Source organism: Colletotrichum jinshuiense, chromosome 3 (genome assembly GCF_051148585.1).
Source record: "Colletotrichum jinshuiense chromosome 3, complete sequence".
Taxonomy (NCBI): Eukaryota; Fungi; Ascomycota; class Sordariomycetes; order Glomerellales; family Glomerellaceae; genus Colletotrichum; species Colletotrichum jinshuiense.
The window spans coordinates 2,452,995-2,472,329 of record NC_139310.1 but is presented as its reverse complement, the minus strand read 5'-3'; the positions used below and the strand labels follow the sequence as shown (position 1 = coordinate 2,472,329).

Here is a 19,335-nt window from a genome sequence, read left to right as displayed (position 1 = left end):
TCCGCTTGCTTTATTAGACCGACACAGAATTGCTTTTCATCTCGTCTAAAACATACAAGTCAGGCCGTCCTGACTGTCAGACGACAGCCCCGTTCCCTGGATACCCATTTCTTCTCTGGAAACTCTCTCCCAGCATCCGGCCACTTCGCCTGCGCAACGCTTCTCCCGAATCCCAGGGCCCCAGGACCGCAGGGCCGAACATCACCGGCTCCTCCTTCTCTCTTCCTTCATCTCTGCCGGCGGAACTGAATTGAGCGATTAAACGATTCAATGACGTCCAAATCGGCCGCAATGGCGGACGAGGGCCTTGCCGAACACTACCAGGTGTTGGAGGAGCTTGGTCGTAAGTCTTGCCATTCCCGATGCTTCTCTACGCAGTTTCGCTGACAAGACAATCAGGTGGAAGCTTTGGAGTCGTTTACAAGGCCATTGATAAGGCCACCGGCGAAACCGTTGCCATCAAACATGTAACTTCACCCATCGTCGCCTAGTTGATTTGCAAGCCCGACTGACAAAACTCCCGCACAGATCGACCTAGAGTCCAGCGAAGATGACATTCAAGAAATCCAAGGCGAAATCGCTGTGCTAAGCACATGCGCCAGTTCCTTCGTTACGCAGTACAAAGGTAGCTTCCTGCGTGGCCACAAGCTCTGGATCGTCATGGAGTATCTCGGCGGTGGCTCATGTCTGGACCTGGTATGTTATTATGCACAACAATTCCAACGGTCGGATTCCCATCAACTAACGCCCGCCAGCTCAAACCGGCCAACTTCGCCGAGGTCCACATTGCCATCATCTGCAGAGAACTCCTGCGTGGTCTCGAATACTTGCATGCCGAGGGCAAGATTCACCGAGACATCAAAGCCGCCAATGTTCTTCTATCAGAAGCAGGCAAGGTTAAATTGGCTGACTTCGGTGTCGCCGCCCAGTTGACCAACATCAAGTCTCAAAGGAACACCTTTGTAGGCACTCCTTTCTGGATGGCCCCTGAAGTCATCCAACAGGATGGTTATGGGTTCAAGGCAGATATTTGGTCCCTCGGAATCACCGCCATGGAGATGGCCAATGGCGAACCCCCCCTTGCGCACATCCATCCGATGAAGGTTCTTTTCCACATTCCCAAGAACTCTCCTCCCCGCCTGGAGGCCAACTTCAGCAAGGATTTCAGGGACTTTGTTGCCCAGTGTCTTGTCAAGGACTCCGACCGCCGACCTTCTGCAAAAGACCTCCTCCGCCACCGTTTTATCAGATCAGCTGGAAAAGTCGAGGCCCTCCAGGAGTTGATTGCCCGCAAGCAGATGTGGGATGCAAACCAAAACCGAAGGTCGCACCCCATTTTTTACCAAGAGACACTCCACACCATGTCGCCGAAAGACGATTCGGATGAGTGGGTTTTCGACACGGTCAAGTCGGTGGCTCCCAAGCGCCCGACCGTTCATTCCCGGAAGCCGTCCTACTTCGGGGCAGAGGAGGCCATGCGTCGCCTCGACCTCAAAGATGCTCCGCTCGGCCCCTCGTCTCCCGCATCCGGAACCGTTCGCCGGTCGACCGTGCGCCGCCAGCCCTCGAGCCGCCAGTCTTCCGCCACACAGATCCAAGCAAATGGGTCACCTCGCTCGACTGTTGCCAGACGACCACTCCAGCCAGACATGTCGTATGGCAACTCCGGCTCTTCCGTGCGGCTCTTCCGCCGTGTCCCCTCGGATGGCTCTGTCACGGCCCGTGTGGATCTCTCTACTTCGCCCGATTCGACCTTCGGCAATGAAAACAGAGCACCAACACGAGCAACGGCGGTCGAGCCAAGCAGTAAGGAGGCATTGCTAGGACGACGACTTTTCAACAAGGCTTTGGACCCGACTCTCGCTGAGCTACACGCGCAGACGTCAGGCATGCAGAAGCGGGAGGCGCTGGCGAAGCTCACTGATGCATTTGCCCTCTTGGATTCCGTCGACCCCGAAGGCGCCTACCACTTGATGCAGAACCTGATGACGGCCGTGTCCCAGGACACGAAGTTGAACGCGGCTTTGATGCCTCAACAGTCGATCAAGATCCCCTCAGACGGCACACCCCAAGGAACAGTCATAATCAGGAGCTCGGCGGCGACGCCATCAGTCAGCCCGACTAAGCTGATGATGGCATCCAACAACCCGCACCTGAAGAGCCATAGGAGGCGCAACGGGTCGATTGCAACACCCGAGTCGACCGAGAAGGACCGTGAGCGAGAAAAGACGGCCGTGGAAGCCAAGTATCCCGGCCGTCCGGCCCAGCCTGGCATGGAGCACTGCAAGCAACTGTCGGACGTGCTTTATGGCAGATGGACGGAAGGGTTACGGATTAGATGGCCAGCGGTCTAATGCAGGCCGCCAACTGCCGGTGGGAGTCGTCGAGCGGCATCCGAAGAGGACCGGCACTACATTATTATTCATGAGAACACGCTGTATGATGAGAGTGTATGACCACGCCACAGCATACCGGTTTGGACAGTACACAAAAAGCATTGGGAGGATTTCGACATTCTGACAGATTGAGAGTTTTCGGAGTTGGACTTGTGTTTTTGACGACGATGATGATGGACTCCCGGCCATGTAGGTCTCATGACCGGTGTTATCTGCACGGCCGATCTGGGGGTTGTCTGTATCGCATTGGTTGGCGTTTTTGATTTTTTGGCAGTAGTTAGATACCTCGTAGGTAGCGTCCAGTTCGCGTTCACAATAATTAAATTGCGCAATACGTCCAGAGATTCGGTGTCGGCGATTTCAAGTTTGGTGGGAGGCTCCTTCAGTGAGGCGAGAATTATGTACAGAGTTGGCAATATTATGTTTCGGGTGCTGTGCTCTTCATTGAGAGCTTGATTCTCCAGTTAATGAAGTCGTCCGTCAAGATTTCTCCGTGCCCAGCCTCCTCGATCCTGAACACCTCAATGTTTGGTGCCCCCGGCTTTCTGCGTATCCTCCACACGCCATCGTCGTTGATGGTTTGTCGAAGCCCTGGCATCCGGTCAACGGCCCAATCTTTTTAGAACAGACATCTCTACCCATTCGCACCAACTGGATGGTGAAGGAAGGAGTCGGCAGGGATGAGGTGGGAGAACTTACAGACGAGGAACTCGGCGGCAAAGTTGACGCACATGTCTGCGTTCCACTTCGCGTTGCCGCGCCGCTGCACTGTGTCGGGGATCTTTTCCGTCTCGATCTCCTCGACGCTCGTGAGCACGCCGTGCCTGTTGCGGAAGCCGACAATGATTTTGGGGACACCCAACAGGAAGGACTGGATCCAGAACTTCATGAGCTTGCGATGGAAGTTGTCGACGTCACGGTCGTCACGGATGGCGAGGCTGGTCTTGAGCTCGACCCAGTTTGTGGGCGCGCCGGGTTTCACCGGCTTGGAGTCCCAAACTATTAAGAAGTCAGCGATTCAAGAGACTACAGAGGGTGATGTTGGGAAAAAAATAATTGTTAGGCGGCATACCTGCGTCTACCTCGCCGCCTATGCAGATGACGGTCTGGCCTATCCCCGTTCGCACTACGGAGCAGTACTGAGCATTGTTGTTCACAACCTCGTCTTCTCGGTTCTCGATATACTCCCTGGATGTGTCACCCCATGCGGCAGGGAGTGTTGCCAAAGTCTCGAATTTGTAGCCTATTTCACATTAATACTTCTAGTTTGTTTGTCAATGTGGTATGCAACTCGTACCCCAGAACTGCATCACCTCCGGCGGAATTGGCCCTCGTCTCTGCTGCGCATTCTGCTGTTTCTGGGATGCCACCTTGTACTCATGGTTCTCTTCTATGAATCTAGGTGCAAGTCAGTGTCTTTTCTGTTGGCATGGCGCTGCCGAGTATCGTACATGCAATCCTGAGTTTGGTCAGCTCAATCGAGTTTAAAGATACGGGAGTTGTTCGTGCGCACTTGGTACAGCGTTGCGTTCATCTCGAAGCTAAATAAATCGTCAGCCTCTCGTGAGTCTGAGCTGCCCGGAGATTGGCAAGACTAACCCATCACGATCTTCGAAGGGAGATCCCATGAGCTAGACTCTGGTTAGCTGAGATTGGAAAAAGACATGGGTCGCAAGGGGTAAATCCTACCTTGGTCATCATCCCACGCCATGTTACAATCTGGGCGTCAATCTTCTGCCCGGTCTCCTCTTCGTGAGCCTTGATGGTTTTGAGCAAACTGCCAAGGTGTTCAGCTGTCGAGTCGTCATGCTTAATGAAGCTGTCGTAGCCTTTTGACAAGTCGGCTCCTAGGGTTGGAGTGTAGTAGTATCTCACGGACGAGTCGTCCAGATGGAACTCGTGGTTGTCGTCGTATGAGAAACAAGCAAACTCCTGGAAATATGTCAATTGCGATGAATAATCGAACTTTTGACTGTAGACGAGCCTCATGTGACTAATGCATCTGATGAAGAAACATCATTACACTCACCTTTGGCCGTTTAACTGGCTGACTTGCGCCATAGAAGCGCCCAATGGGTTGAATAGGGAATGGATCTGACATAGTTGTAGGTGTTGCAATATAAGGCTTCAAACTTGGCCAAAATATGTAAAGCCTTTAATTACAACGGGTTTTCATGGTCAGGGGGATGGGACGACAGGGAAGGGTTGGTTGGTCGGCAGTTCCGGTCGCGCCGTCGGTGTCGGGAGTTTTGAAAGGAGTGTCTGCGGCGCGTTAAGACGGTAGGCGGGGCAGTTAACATGGAGCCGTCCGGGGTGGTGGGGATCAATGTCAACCGCTGAAGCGAACCACTAACAGCCCTGGACGAGATCTAAACATCGCTGAAACGTGCATGCGGATGAATAGTCTAGAGCCATCCGAGCCCCCTAGCTTGCAGCTGCATGACCAACACGTTGATGAGCCAGCTCCGCCCAATTTCACTACGACATCGACATCTTCAAAATCTCACTCCGACCGCGACCACGACAAATCCAGACCCTGAGAGCCAAGAGAAGTGCAAGGCGCCGCTCGCTCGTTTTCTCCGCCCACGTACCGAGCTTCTTAGGTCACGCCGACCCTGCGAGATCCGATCCGCGATGCGAATCCCTTCCCTCCCGACCGTCTAAAGCGCCATATACACTTGCTCCTTGACCATGTCGAATCGGTACGGCGGTGCCTACCGCAACGGCAACAGCAACGGCTATGGAAACTTTGGGAGGCGAGAAGAAGAATATGACCCGTACGGCGATGGCTTCTCTGGCAACGACAGAGGCGACCGATACGCGGTAGGGTCCCCGCCTATGAACCCACGATCCCCTCCGACCCTTCGAAGTGCCGGACCGCCGCCTATTCGCAGTCGGGAGCGCATGCAGGAGACAAACGCAGAACGGCAGATTGGCCAGGTTCTCGAGCATATCAAGGTAGAATGGCCGTCAATGTGCCAGACCGATTGTGTTCCCGTCCAGCTCGCCCTCCAGCTTCTCGACACCAGCTCGGTTGGCCGAGCGCACGACTACAGCAAGTTCAGACAAACGCACGACTATCTACAAAACTCTTTGAAGGGCATCGTACACGAGCATCATCAGGGCTTTAACAGCTCCATCGGAACGTTCCACAAAATACAGGGCAGCATTCAGGCGTCACAGAAGCGGGTGCGCACGCTGAAGGACTCCCTGCTGACGTCGAAAGTGAGCCTATGCACGTCGGACCCTGATCTTAAGAAGCTCTCGGCCACGTCGCAGGCTTACGACGAGCTTCTGACGACGCTCAATGAGCTGGAGGAGTTGCGCCTGGTGCCGGATCAGCTGGAAGCCCGCATTTCCGAGAAACGATTCCTCAGCGCAGTTGAGGTCTTGCAGAATGCGCTGCGGAAACTGCGGAAACCGGAGTTGGACGACATTGGGGCATTGAGCGATTTGAGGGGCTACCTCTCCAACCAAGATACGGCGCTTATGGATATTTTGGTCGAGGAGCTCCATGAACACCTGTACCTGAAATCACCGTATTGCCAGGAGAGGTGGCAGAACCTGGCCAAGACTCAAGGCGCTTTCAAGGAGGGCAACTACGAATCGATCACAATAGCGCCTTTCCATCAAGTTCTGGACGGCATGGATTTCGAAGGAATTGTTGCTGACGACCCAGCCAAAAACCCGGAGGCCGACACGTTTTCTTACATATCTCTGTTAGTAGAGTCTTTGAACAAACTTGGAAGGTTGGAGACGGCTGTCGACACGCTCAAGCAGAGACTGCCTGTCGAGCTATTTACCATCGTCAATGAGACGCTTAATGAGGTCGATCAACGGCACCCCAGCTCCTTGCGTGGCGGTTCTGTCAACTCCCAAGGACTACACATCTACGGCAGTCGAGAGACCCAGATGAGAGCAGACGTGATTTACGATCTGCTGTGGACGTTGTTTGGCAAGTTTGAAGCCATTGCCGAGGGTCACCGTGTCTTTCACGAATCCATCAAGGCGCTCATTCGGCGGGAAGGTGCCGGGAACAACAGTGCCTTGCTGGGAAGCTTTAAGGAGCTCTGGAACTTGTATCAGAATGAGATCCGATCCTTACTGCACAACTACGTCACAACGGACGCCGATGTGTATCAGTTCAACACATCACCCAAAATTGGTACAAACAACAACGGCAAACAGGATGCTGCTAGGGAGCACCTGTTTAAGTTTTCCGAAGGCGATCCAAAAGCCGTGGATATGACTACAGAATACGAGGCTCTGGAGAGCATCATCAGGGCTGCCGTCCCTGGGTTGACAGATACAACTCGGAAACCCGGCACCGATAAGAAGCGACCAGCGTTGGACAGTGGCAACTCCAGGAGGGGAGGAACATCGGGCTGGGAAAACAAGCAGACGACAGGGACATACAAGTCTCTCGTTGAGCCCAGCGTTTTTAACATGAGCCTGCTCCTCCCGCCCACACTCGTCTTCCTTCAGCGGCTCAAGATGATTGTTCCTCCGGGCTCCGACCTAGCCACGAGCACTCTGACATCTTTCCTTGATAACTTCTTGGTCAACGTCTTCCAACCTCAGCTGGACGAGACTCTCGGCAAGCTCAGCGACACAATCTTTGGCGAAGTCGACACATTCTTGCAGGACCAGGAATGGACCCAAGTTGCCAGGCGGCCCGTCTTCAAGGGCACGACAGCCTTCTTCGCCATCGTCACGGCTTTCTGTCGCATGCTGGGCACCATTCCGCATGATCAAGCCTTGAGCACTCTCATCATCACCCAGATGATGAGGTACTACGACCGCTGCTTCGGGTGGTATAAGTCGTTGGTGAGCAAAACCCAAGCGCAGCCGGGAGAACCCACCAGGCTGCGTATGTCGGCGGCGATGGCCCTGGAGGAAGGTGATGTTCAAGAGACAATCAAGGAGCTGTGGACCTCTGATACTCTCGAGCGCGAGGCGCTGGAGAAGGAAGTCGGTCTGCTCATTGTCCAGACGAATGAGAAACGGATGGAGATGGCCGACATCATCCAGGACAAGGACACAATATCGTCGCTCTGTCTCTTGTACACGAGTATGAAGTGGCTCGCAGTCAAGATCTCGAGCCTGCGTCACATTACCCGCAACGAGGCGGACTCGTCACGGCCTCACCTTAATAGAGGATCCAGCAAGCGGTGGACCCTCATGAACGACCCAAACAAGGCCACAAACGAAGATGGACCTGTGTATCTCCCAATGACACAGGAGACCGTCCAGTAAGCCCCCATCTCGCAGACCCCAATAGGGGCTTTAGCACTGACACAATCTCTAGGGCCTTCGACGGCATCGTCTCCTCCTTTGAAGAGCTTGCAGGCACTGCCCTCCTAACCCTGCACATGGAAATCCGCTGTGAAATCATTTATTCCCTCCGCACCGCCCTCTCCACCGATACGGCCCCGTACCTCCTCGACCAAGAAGTCAACGAGCCGGACCCGCAGATCCTCACCCTCAACTCGGACCTCGTCCTCTACGACGAGACCATCGCGCGGTACCTCCGCGCAAAGGAGACAGCCTTCATTCGCACGGGGCTGGGTCTGCTGATCAACGCATACCTCGTCACGAACGCTGCCTTCGTGTCGCCCATGAACGCGAAAGGCTGCGGGCGCATGCAACTCAACATCCTCGTCCTGCAGCAGAACCTCAAGAACGTCGAGGAGGGCGTCGACCTCGCTCGCGCATCGAACTACTTTGCGCTGTTCGACAAGGGGCCCGACGCCATCGTCGAGAAGGCCCGTGAGGACAAGGACAAGGACGAGCATGCGGACCCGTCGGACACGTTTAGCTACGAGGAGCTGCGCACGCTACTGGAGCTGTGCTTCAGCGAGCAGCTCTCGAACCCGGAGCGGGGGATCGCGAGCGCCGCGAAGAGGCAGATGGCGGACAAGATGCTGGGGCTCAGCGAGTACATGTGGCAGACCTAACGCGGCGGCGGCTTCGAGGAACAGCGCTCGATTCTTTGAACATGGTTGCTGGCCAAGGGCGGGTCGACTGATCGGTTTTTTGTTACCATGCTTGCGAGGAGTTTAGGAGGTGTGCTTTTCATCGTCATTATCATCATCGTCTGTGTGGACTTGTACTTGCCGGGGTTCACACATCATCGATCACGTAGACAAGAAGGGGGGCGCTGCAAGATCTTGCCGTCGGGATCCTGAAAGCGCCATGCAGTCTTGTCAAATTTTGGGGGGGGGGTATTATTCTTGTAGTCTATAGCTTCAATGCCAGCAAACTTTTCCCAACCGCATGTACACAATCCATAAATTTTTTTACGTTTCTTTTAATCCGTCTCCCGCACACATAATGCCCCCCTTACGAAGAAGCCACCAGATCTCTCCCCCTGTTGATCTGCACCTTCTTGTCCTCACCACCGCTAACAAGACCCCACGTCTGGTCCCACGCGAGGCCAAACACCTTGGCACCCTCACCGCCAGCCGGCGCCTTCTTGCCATTGAGCCACTCCCGTCCAATCGTGTAGACAGCCTCACTGACGCTTCCGCCGCCCTCGTCCTTGGTGGCGGGCCGCACACTTCGCAGGTCCCAGATCTTGACGGTACCATCATGGGAGGCCGAGGCCAAGCTGTAGTCGTTGTCGGGCGACGGGGCCAGTGCGGACACCATGTTGGTGTGGCCGCGCAGGGTGAGCACCGAGGTGGCGGACGCCGAGGCGCGGGGGTCGAGGAGCGTAACGTGGCGCGCCGCGGAGCCCGCTGCGACGAGGGACGAGTTGCGCGGCATGGGAGCCAGGCAGAGCAGAGGGTGGAGTGTCGTCAGTGTCGAGACGACGCTCGACGTCGTCAGATCGAGGGTACGGAGGGTATGGTCTGTCGAGACAGAGTAGGCAACCGTGGCGTCAGTGGGGTGGAATGCGGCGCCGGTTGCAGCGGCGTCATTGTGGGCGGAGATCATGGCCAGGGCACCCTTTTGCGGGACGGTCACGGAGGAGTTGGAGAGCTTTGCGCGCTTGACGCTGCTAGCGTGGGTGGCGGGGATGTCCTCGGGGTCGACGTCCGGGCTGCCCTTCTTGGATGCTAGCCAGAGACCGACGCGGCCGTCGGCGGAGGCGGTCAGCAGCTTCTTGGAGGGGCCGTGGACGTCGAGGGAGTTGATCATCTTCTTGTGGCCGTGCAGCTCGAGGGTGGGCTTCAGCTCGCCCGAGAAATGATCCGCAGACTCTGTATACTTCCAGACCACGATCTTTTGGTCCAGTCCAACGGATGCGATCTGCGCCGAGGATATGAACTTGGCGTCCGTCAGAAGCTTGGCATGGCCTCCGGCGCGGGCGGAAGGAGAGGTTGCCAAGCATTGACCGGAACCGTCCCAAATGCGAACGAGACCATCGTAGCTAGCGGAGAGGATGCGGTCCTGACCCTGGGCCAAGGCGTCGCCAGACCAGCGACCCGCGGCAGAGGTTGCGGAGAGAATGTCGACGGCTGCGATCCAGTCGTCGTGCTCGAATGATGCTTCGTAGACCGGGGGCAGCAGACTGCGGACATACTGCAAGGTGATGGTCGTCTCAGAGGAGAGTCCGTTCGTCTTGATATATTCTTCGATTGTGGTTCGGAGGAAGTCACCATTCACAAGGAAGTCGAGGGGTACGGGCGATGAGGTGTTGAGCATCGACTCCGAGTTCAATATCCTTGAGAGGCCATATCGCTTGATGTCTATGGTGAAGGAACGAATGTTAGTGTTTACTCATTCGCACGGAAATTTCTGGGGGATTCTCAATCGCGTACCTGCAGGCACAAGCAATTGTCTCTTGCTTTCCGGCAACTGGAGATCGTCGTGCGTTGTCGTGAAGTTGACCTTCACCTGGGTCGCTGAGGACTCCATTATGACTGTTTGGGCTCCCAAGAAATGCCCAGAAACTTTGGTTAATCGGTCAATTCAGACTCCAAGATTATTATTCGGACGTTTTTGGCATCTACTGTGAGAAACAGCGGAATTGGGGGCAGTTGTTCGTGCGTCGGTCGGGTTGTTGGCAGGTGCTAGAAGCAAGACAGGACCTGTACCCGTCCAAATTTTTTCGAAGCTGGCTGTCAGCCTTGCAGAACTCTTTAACCCCGCCGTACTAGGCCTGTCCAATCAGAGCTCCAGCGCAACAGGGGACCACTGCTAGGCTGAGTGTTGCCCCGCACCCGCCGGACACAGCGCCGGGGGGTTTAAACTAAAGCGGGGACCCATCGGCGGTGATCACTTGGGACTCCGTGTGTACTACAATGTTACCTCTTTTAAAGGCGTTCTCACCCATCGAAAATCACAAAGAATAATTAGTGGGTTCGAGTGATAGATGGAATTCCTAAAGTTCTTGACATCGAAACCCTATTCCCCTGTCCGCCAGAACCTTCGCCTGGTCCAATCCCAAGCCCTGGACTTTTAAGTAATCAAACAAACTGCACTCCCACTGCTGAAAAAGTTATCGAGAAGTCGAATTGCTGGTACCCCTAAGCACCTTCAACCAAAAAGGCTTCAGGAAACGTTCTCGGGTGTAGGCTGCTCCTTGTTGGCTTCCTGGATAAAGGCCTCTTCGATGGCTGACCGTCTTCGGAAGACTCTGAGCCACCTCTCGCCCCATCGGCGGAGCAGGGCATCACGTTGGCCAGCGCCATCAATCTCCTCCATCATCTCATCTTTGCTGCCTGAAGCCCAGCTCACCAAAGCATCCTCCATCGCTTTGAATAGATCGCGCATGGCCTTGACCTCTCTTTCTTTCGCTTCCTCATCCGCCTCGGCTTCCTTTGTCAGCAACTGCCTGACACGGCCAGTCACCTTGGAGACAGTTCCAAACACCAACTCGAAGACGTGCGGCTGTGCCAATGAGTCGCCCGAAGACTGTCCATTGACGTGGCTGCTACCCACCAGAGCCCACTCAATGACTGAAATGGGTAACAGGATCGAGTAGTTCAAAAGCTTCTCCACAATTGAGACAGCAACACCAGGCTGTGCCGCCCAATACGACATGACTGCGGTAATGATTTGGGCCTTAGCCGCTTCAGAAGCCGCACCCACGTCGAGGAGTCTGTCCTTGGTCCGTTCGATACACGCCAGAACGTGGCTAAGCGACTTGGATCCCACCCAGCAGACGGCCGTGACGAAGACGTCGGTGCTCGTCACCAAAGGATCCAAGTTGCGCTCTATCGCAAGTGAGTGGATCCGTTCAATGATCGGCTGGAACTCCTCATCTGCCGCTTTCCGGCGCAGGAGCGCGGCGATTTCACGACCCTCGGCTGAGAATGGCGTACCTGGCGCATTATGTTAGGTTCGCCAAAAAAACAAAACGAAGAACAAATATCAACTAGCAATGGTACATGGACACTTACCGTCGTCGTTGAACTTGAAGTCCGGGACATCTTTCTCCTTGTCAGGCCCAATCAGGGTTTGGTAGGGCTCAGGCAGGGTTCCCTTGATCCGCTGTGCGAAACTGAGTCGGATTTCCTTGTCCAAAGCACCAATAACGAATGCCTTTTGCGGGTGAATATCCGGAAGGAACACATCGTCAACCCACTCGGTCCACTTCCAAGTAAAACCGAAGTTGCTCAGGTGGTGCGAGAACCAGTCGATGAACCGCTGGGAAAGTTCAAGGTCCATTCGGCTTGAGTTGCGGTACATGTGCCGGATAGCTCGGCCCAAGCTAGGTGCAATTGCTGCAGGGGCAATCTTGCAAGCCTCAGTTAAGACTGCGTGGTAGTAAACGAGCTTGTGCTCAGGAGCTGGAAGTTGGAAGAGCTGCGAGAAAACGGCATCAACAGCCACGTCCTCAGGCTTCCACGTCGAGCGACCTGCTTCAATATCTCGAAGTCTATCAAACGGTGTTGCTCGCTTGACGAATGTAGTGTCGGAGAAGTAACAGTCCAGGTCAATGAGATAACGCGCGGTGACATTGCGGTTGTAGTCAAGAATATTGATTGTGTCCACCAAGCCATCTCTGACCAACGAAGCGGCAATGTCCGTGACAGGCGGCACAGACTCGACGTCTTGAGGGCTGTACACCGAGAAATAGACTTCGGGGAACAAAGGCCGGGGTCCAGCAACTATCTTCTCTGGGACTGTGATGGAGGGGAGGCTATGCTTCGTAGCGGTGTCGAGCTTCTCCTGGGCCTCAATCTCCTCCAGCGGCAGCTGCCAGGGCCTAGGAAGGCAAGACAATTCCCAATTGTTTGCCGCTTCGTGCTGCAGCTGCTTCTGAAGCAAGCCAATCCAGCTCGTGGAGCCAGTAGGCTCATCCTTCTTCTCGGGAAGATATGGGTCGATGAGTGCTTGTAACGCGTGAGGCTCCGAGGCAATAATGTCGGTTTTGTCCATGAGGTCGGCGGCCTTCTGTTGCCATTGGCCGGGAGCTGCCGCCATAATATATGGGATCGTAAGAAGAATAATCTTGACCAGCTCAGTGCCAATCGTCTGCAGTGGGTCAGTTATCTACAAGAACGTGGAAGAGGGAAGACTCCTACGTCATCTGAGCTCGCGGTCTGCAAGTCCACAGCTCGACTAAACAGCTCCTCCAGCACAGGGAAGATTCCCTCGCCGTCCAAAGAGCTCTGCAGACAAGCTAAAAGCTTCAGGTAAAGCTTTACATCCCTCCAATCTCCGGACTGAATCTTCTCCTCGGTCGCAGCGCTCAGCTTCGTAAGGATTTCGTCCACGATCTCAGGCTTGAGCGTGTTCACCAAGAGGACTACACCGGCAACGAAGGGTGTTTTGAGTGGCTGTTCCAATGCGAGTTGCAGTACAAGACTGATGAAGCTTTCGCGCAGCTCAATGTCCTCTGCATTGTCGGCGACAACGTGAGCGATGCCCTGGACCTCCTCGTGCCATCGTCGGAGGGGTGATTCGGCGAGAGAGAGGAGCTGTCTGCGAACCCTCACAGGCAACGGTGCGGTGTCAATCCTTCGTCGCGACTGTCGGTGGTCATTCTCATCGTCGTCTGTTGTAGCCAGAAGCGATTGGTGAGCTTGCACTGACACAGTAACAGGGTGCGGCAGAGCAATGCTTACCTCGATATCTTCTCTTCCTGTTGTTATGTCCGCCGCCGTGGCGCCTTCGCTCATAGTCACCCATTTCGATGGATTGTGTTTGAGGACGGACGATATTGCGGGAGAGGGAGGCTGGCTAAGAAAGCCAATGGGTAGGCTAAGGTGGTTCTTCCTTCTTGCCTAGGTTGTTCGCAGCCTTGAGATGTGATCCACGTCAAAAAGTTACGGATGGAAAGACGCGAGCTTCCCCTGCTAGTAGCGCCTGCACTGAGGTGGAATGCCGCGTCGATTGGCCCCAGTAGCAATTGCCTGGAGAAAGATGCATGGCTGCCTGAGGCAGATAGTTGTACAACGTCTTACTGCATGCTATGTATCTTTGACTGAAACTTCAAGGTACCCTTACCCACCTTAGGTAATACCTGCTTTACGGAGCACCTTAGCTGGAATACGTCTATATTGAACACGACAGACGCCAGGAGAATCGGAGCCAGACATGGCCGTATCATCCGTATACCTATGCCAGAAGAGAATAGACGATCAGACAGTCGATTGAAGCAAAAGTGGAATTGCTTCCTTGCATTTGTCATGCTCGGTCACTCTCAGCCAGATTCACAATAACAGCGGCATTACGTTGCCAATGCCCGAACAAGTAGCCAGTCCCAACCTTTTTAATTGACCTCCTTGGCTCGCCATCATTGCGTTGCCATGAACAAACAGAGAAAGTTGAAATCTTTTCCTCGGAATCATGCCTAATACCATTCCAGACCTGCCGCCCACGCCGCGACCAACAGGAGAGGGTCATCCCGACTCCATACCTCACTCCGCCGTCTGCCAACCAACCAAAAATGATTCAACCCCAAAACATGCGTAGTATGTCCTCCACGCATGTACCGAGTGCTGACAAGCAAGGAAGCCTCGCCGGACCATACTAAGTGATGAAAGACGAAAGAAGGGTAGGCCAGACCATCCAGACAATCGCCTGCCACAGCATGCGGAGGCCTCGTCGTGTAAAATGAGGAAGAACAAAGTGAAAGCCATCTCAAGACATGCATCGGAAATGTGGTCTAGTACGTCGTCTCCTGCGATTTGCACCGATGCGGCTACCATTAAAATGGTAAGCAACATGAGGCACAACCCGTAGGCATGCCACGATGGGCCAGTCCTTGCCTTACCTCCTTGTGCCGTCGTGAGGACCAATACTTCAGAAAGCACAAGATACCTCGTGTACCCGCGCCAGTGAGCCTTTACGCCATGAGCGATCGACGCAGCCATTTTCTAATCGTCATTGCACGTTCAACATCTAATCATCACTTGGTCCGTCTTCGGATGGAGGCCGATGCTCCTGCGCTCCATGCATGAACTCGAACTCGGTATTCGCTGGTCGAACGGTAGGTTTGCGGCCGAGAAAAGTCGGGAACGATCCAAGAGTGTGCCGAGTCCCTGGGCATGACCTCGGCTTGCTCAATCCAGTTTGGCTATCATTTCTGCCTTCGGGATCGGAGTGAAGTTGTCGATGTCCAATCCCCTTGCGGCCAAGACGGGCCTCATATGAGGGGGCACCAGCTGGTGGTTCAGGTTCGTAGCAATTGAAAGTTCTGTCTACTTGTTAGGCGCGGAGAATCTATTGCGAGCTTGGATTGACACTTACCATGGCGAGTGAAGTCGAACAATGGAGGCAGATCCCGGATTTCGCCGCTCTGGTGCCGGGAGTCGGGCAATCTAGTATTGGGGTCTCTGAGCTCGTCAAAGAACGGGTGAATCATGGCTTCGACGGCCGCTTGTCTCTCTGTCGGTGTGTACTCGAGGAGACGCGCAATCAAATCGATAGCATTCGCATCCGCCTTCCTAAAGACCTTGGCGAAGGGGTGCGGCTTGATCTGCGGGAACTTGTGTTCCATGTAATTGGGGTTCATCGTGCGGATCTGCTCCCGTGTCGGCGTGCCCAGGACCTTGATGATCTCAACCAATTGATCAATGCCTGATTCTCCAGGGAAAAGAGGCTGTCCGAGCATCAATTCGGCCATCACACAGCCGGTGGACCATACGTCTACCATGTATGTCAGAATTGGACCAAAGCAAAAGCCACATCAAGGTTACTCACCAATCTTGGTCGTGTAGTTCGTGGCGCCGAAGATCAGTTCCGGTGCTCGGTAGTATCGTGAGCAAATGTACGACACATTTGGCTCGTTCTCGACCAAGATCTTCGCGCTGCCGAAATCGCACAGCTTAAGAATTCCCGACGTAGGGTCAAGCAGAAGATTTTGGGGCTTAATGTCACGATGGCAAATGCCTTGCGAGTGGATGTAGGCGAGGGCGCGGAAGAGCTGGTAGATGTAGAGCTTGACTTCCAAGATAGGCATCGTCGTCTTCATCTTGTTGAAAAAGCGGGAGGCACGGTAGACGGTCTCGGGTACGAACTCCTGAACCAAGTTCAGATAAACCTCATCTTTCTAGGTTGAGTTAGCCAGATGTTCTCCCACAGCCGAACAAGGTTCCTTACACGCTCCCCGTTGGAATAGTAAAAGGCCTTCAGCTGCACGATGTTGGGGTGGCGGACGATACGCATAATCTGCAGTTCACGGTTCTGTTGTCGTTGTCAGCACTTTGGGGCTGGGTGGCCAGCAGAGGGAAAATACAGACCTTGAATCTCTTGTCTTGGAGGACGCGCTTGATAGCCGCATCTTCTCCTGACGGCGAGAGCTTCGTCTGGAAGACAACACCGAAGGATCCGTTGCCCACAATCTTGCATTGTGTATACTGAAGATCTCTTGTCTCTCCAGTGACTCCATCTTGTACTTTTTCGCGAATGACCTCTGGCGTTCGCGTTAGCATGGCGGGGAAGGATTGAGGTTCGAACATGGCAGCAGCTTACCTCCCATCCTGAGAGTGTTGAAGGCGGCGGGGCGATTCTGCGCCATGGCTCGGAAGGTGTTGTCAGCACGGCAACAGCCCTGCTATTGTTGGCCGACGTTGGGCGAATTGAGATCGAGGGTAATGAGGGGTAACAGATCCGAGACTCGAAGGCGGGCCGTGATGGGCAGCAGGGAACGACAACTGTGTTTCGCTGACGTAGAATTCGTGCAAGGGTAATTGCACGATAATCAGTTTTCAAGCCGACGAATCAATTGCTTGTTTCGAGGGTCAACGAAAAGGATGCTGGTGTGGACGCGGGACGGGTTGGAATTGAGAGCGGCACCGGCAGCGGATTCGTTGGGGGATCGGGTGAGACTTTAGCAGTGACTGAAATCAATTGCTGTCCCGAGGTCGACGTGCAATTTTGACGGAGCTGATTGATTTCATTAGCAGGCCGCCCGGCAATGTAGGGATTCGAATGAGTTGATCGTGATTGAAAGAGCGAAGATGGGTAGGGTGGTGTCGTGTCGTGCGACGAGCAGTGATGAACGAGGATGACGGACGAGGGGTGCGGGGCGGAAGGTATTTTGACAGGGAGAGGAAGAAAGTGGCAGGGCAGGGGAATATGAATGATGGCGACGATGCAAGACGAATGGTGGCAAGTCGAGGAGCAAAGGAAACGGAGGTATGGTAGGGTAGCAAGGTAGCAAGCAGCCGGAGCAGGACAGGACAGGACAGGACAGGACAGGACAGGACAGAGAATATGAGAGGGGGGTGGTGTGGGAGTGTATAGCGCGCTACCTGTGCATGCAGCAGGCAGTGAGGTGATTTTCGCTCAGGCAGAGGGAAAAATGCCAGGTACGTGCAGGCCAGCAAGTAGCGCGAGACAACTACAGGTAGCCGACCTTACATAGAAAATAGGTTACAGCAGAGCAAAGACCACTTCTCGTATGTGGGTGAACTGGTGACGGCGGGCCGAGAGACAGGGCAAGGTACGGTGGGCTGTGGTGTCGGGGTGTGGTAGGTGGGAAGGGGGAATGTGGTGATGACGGCACAGCACGTCGCTGAGGGGCAGGCCGGCCAAGCTGGAGGATCGTGATGTTTCTGCCTCGTGCAACCCAAACAGGGTGGGCAGGGATATCGGATGAGAAGGGCAGGAATTACTCACAAGGGATGGCAATTGTCGACAGAGGTCGGATTGCAGAGAAGTGAGAGAGAGAAAGAGAGAGGCGTACAGGTCCTCTTGTGGTGCTTTGAGGGTAGCTGCGGTGCGGTGGCTGCAAGGTGCTGTGCGAGAGAAATGGAGCAGAGGCGCTGGCTGCTTGCTTGGGTGGCCGGACCAGCAGTAGCAGCAGTAGTATTGTCCAGGCGTGAGAAGAGGGTCGTAAGGCGGACCGAGTCGTTCGGGGACAGCGCGAGGTGAGCCGTTGACAACTCTGCGTGTTCGGAGGTGACGGTTATCGAGAGCAGATGCCGTTTGGGAGAGCGGTCGATGCACGCAGAACGTGGTGAAGTTGGGTACCCGAGAGATGGGAGAAAGAGGATGTTGTCACGCCGTTTAGAGAAGCGCGAGGTGGGTTGGTTGGTGGGAAAGGTGGTGGTGGAGAGATGAAGTGGTCAAGGTAGGTAGGTAGGCAGGTACTTTGAAAGGAGGGGCAACCGGGGTGGTTTGTGCTCTTGAGGCCTCGCGGACCACACGGCAGGGCAGGCTAGCGCGCGCAGCTGGACGAGGAATGACGGAGTGCGTCCCAAGTCCAGTGACTAGACAGGGGGAGGGGGGTGACGAAAAATACAACAGAAAATGGAAAGGGCAAACCCAGAAAGTCGCTGCAGCTGGTACCGGTGCTACTTTATTCGAGGATGACAATTCGAATGAGCCCCAATCGACGACTCTCCAGGACACGAAGTACCGACTAGAGGATGCTTGGGAGTAGGTGATAGTTGGTCCACCTATTTTTTTTTTCTTTTGCTTTGTTGTCTTCTTCGTTTCCGGTTCTGTCCCTTCTTTCTCTATTTCAGAACCGAGGAAAACGGGCTTTTGGGCAACAACAAGAATAGCAACGTCGTTACCGGTGTGCGTCCAACGAGTAGGATGAGGCAATGTAAGGTGAGGGATGAGGAGTGCTGTAGACAAGGTTGGTCTAATGCACCTTGGGCGCAGGTGTAAGGTATCAAGGTGAACTTGGGAAAAGATGGCCGAGTAAGGTGGTGTGGCCTTGTGTAGGTAACAGTCGGCGGCTCGGTACCGTTGTCGCGCAAAGCAACACCGAAGGCAACGGTATGTGCTCCGTAAGGCAATGCAAGTAGTGTTTGCAAGGCGAGGGGATGGTTTTGAGTGAGCAGACGACGCGGAGGCGAGGGAGGGGCGGCGGAGGTTCCAAGGATGTGAAGCAAGGTAGGCCGGCGCGCCGTGCTCAAGGTGCCGGAAAGTATGGCAAGGTGCTGCTCAAGAGCGGTACGGGCACAGCAAAGTACGGCGAAGCCCAGGGAAAGTATCTGTGGGTGCTGCAGCTTCGGGAACGTTGAAGTTGGAGCGATGGGTTACAGTCCCAGTTGATTCGATTGAGTCGAATCTCAACCCGGCTCGGCGCAGTCCAGTCCGTCTGGGATTCTAGAGATGATTGAGTCGAAGGAATCCAGTCCGGGCCAGGCCTCGTGATAACAGAGCAGATGATATGGGGTATGTATTGGATAGGTGGACAAGAGGGTTAGGACCAGCTCTGCGAGAGCTGGAGTAGGCAAAGTAATATGAGCTGACAGCAAGATACCGCACGCACAGCAGACAGCACGTACGCAAGAGGCCCAGCAAGCCGGAAGGTGTCCGGACAGAGAGGGGGATGCACGAGGGGAGGAGGGGGGTTCCAGTCAGCACTTTAGTCAGTGGTGGACACTAAAGGCAGGCAAACAGAAACACAATGAAAAAAAGTATGAGGGCAAGATAATGGTAAAGAGAAGGACAAGGAGAGTCGAGCCGAATCTAGTCGGTATCGAGACAGGTAGCAGATCAAACAACGGATGTTCTGTTCTCCCTCCCTTGTTTCTTTGGGCAACTGTGCAAAGCAGTGTCAGTACAGCACAGGCCTTTA

At 54.5% G+C, this 19,335-nt stretch overlaps 6 protein-coding genes across 6 annotated transcripts; 2 read left to right on the top strand and 4 right to left on the bottom strand.

Annotated features, from left to right (window-relative positions):
• Positions 1-291: 291 nt before the first annotated feature.
• On the top strand, positions 292-2,354 carry EsH8_III_000692 (kinase-like domain-containing protein; the record flags this gene model as incomplete). The annotated part of the gene is made up of 4 exons (XM_083262417.1): positions 292-343; positions 400-467; positions 529-696; positions 756-2,354. The coding sequence occupies 4 exons, from the start codon at positions 292-294 to the stop codon at positions 2,352-2,354; spliced, it is 1,887 nt and encodes a 628-aa protein (XP_083122904.1).
• Positions 2,355-2,814: 460 nt separating this feature from the next.
• On the bottom strand, positions 2,815-4,497 carry EsH8_III_000691 (decapping nuclease; the record flags this gene model as incomplete). Its single annotated transcript, XM_083262416.1, has 9 exons — positions 2,815-2,987; positions 3,096-3,395; positions 3,469-3,639; positions 3,694-3,794; positions 3,848-3,855; positions 3,910-3,937; positions 3,996-4,027; positions 4,086-4,328; positions 4,426-4,497. 9 exons carry the CDS (start codon positions 4,495-4,497, stop codon positions 2,815-2,817), a joined length of 1,128 nt encoding a protein of 375 aa, XP_083122903.1.
• Positions 4,498-5,087: 590 nt separating this feature from the next.
• On the top strand, positions 5,088-8,353 carry EsH8_III_000690 (uncharacterized protein; the record flags this gene model as incomplete). The annotated part of the gene is made up of 2 exons (XM_083262415.1): positions 5,088-7,648; positions 7,705-8,353. The coding sequence occupies 2 exons, from the start codon at positions 5,088-5,090 to the stop codon at positions 8,351-8,353; spliced, it is 3,210 nt and encodes a 1,069-aa protein (XP_083122902.1).
• Positions 8,354-8,738: 385 nt separating this feature from the next.
• Positions 8,739-10,259, bottom strand: EsH8_III_000689 (WD40-repeat-containing domain protein; the record flags this gene model as incomplete). Its single annotated transcript, XM_083262414.1, has 2 exons — positions 8,739-10,090; positions 10,163-10,259. 2 exons carry the CDS (start codon positions 10,257-10,259, stop codon positions 8,739-8,741), a joined length of 1,449 nt encoding a protein of 482 aa, XP_083122901.1.
• Positions 10,260-10,895: 636 nt separating this feature from the next.
• On the bottom strand, positions 10,896-13,481 carry EsH8_III_000688 (MIF4G like-domain-containing protein; the record flags this gene model as incomplete). Its single annotated transcript, XM_083262413.1, has 4 exons — positions 10,896-11,668; positions 11,747-12,824; positions 12,875-13,347; positions 13,418-13,481. The coding sequence occupies 4 exons, from the start codon at positions 13,479-13,481 to the stop codon at positions 10,896-10,898; spliced, it is 2,388 nt and encodes a 795-aa protein (XP_083122900.1).
• A 1,376-nt stretch (positions 13,482-14,857) lies between these two features.
• On the bottom strand, positions 14,858-16,314 carry EsH8_III_000687 (kinase-like domain-containing protein; the record flags this gene model as incomplete). Its single annotated transcript, XM_083262412.1, has 6 exons — positions 14,858-14,991; positions 15,045-15,443; positions 15,498-15,846; positions 15,897-15,980; positions 16,037-16,209; positions 16,269-16,314. The coding sequence occupies 6 exons, from the start codon at positions 16,312-16,314 to the stop codon at positions 14,858-14,860; spliced, it is 1,185 nt and encodes a 394-aa protein (XP_083122899.1).
• Positions 16,315-19,335: the final 3,021 nt, after the last annotated feature.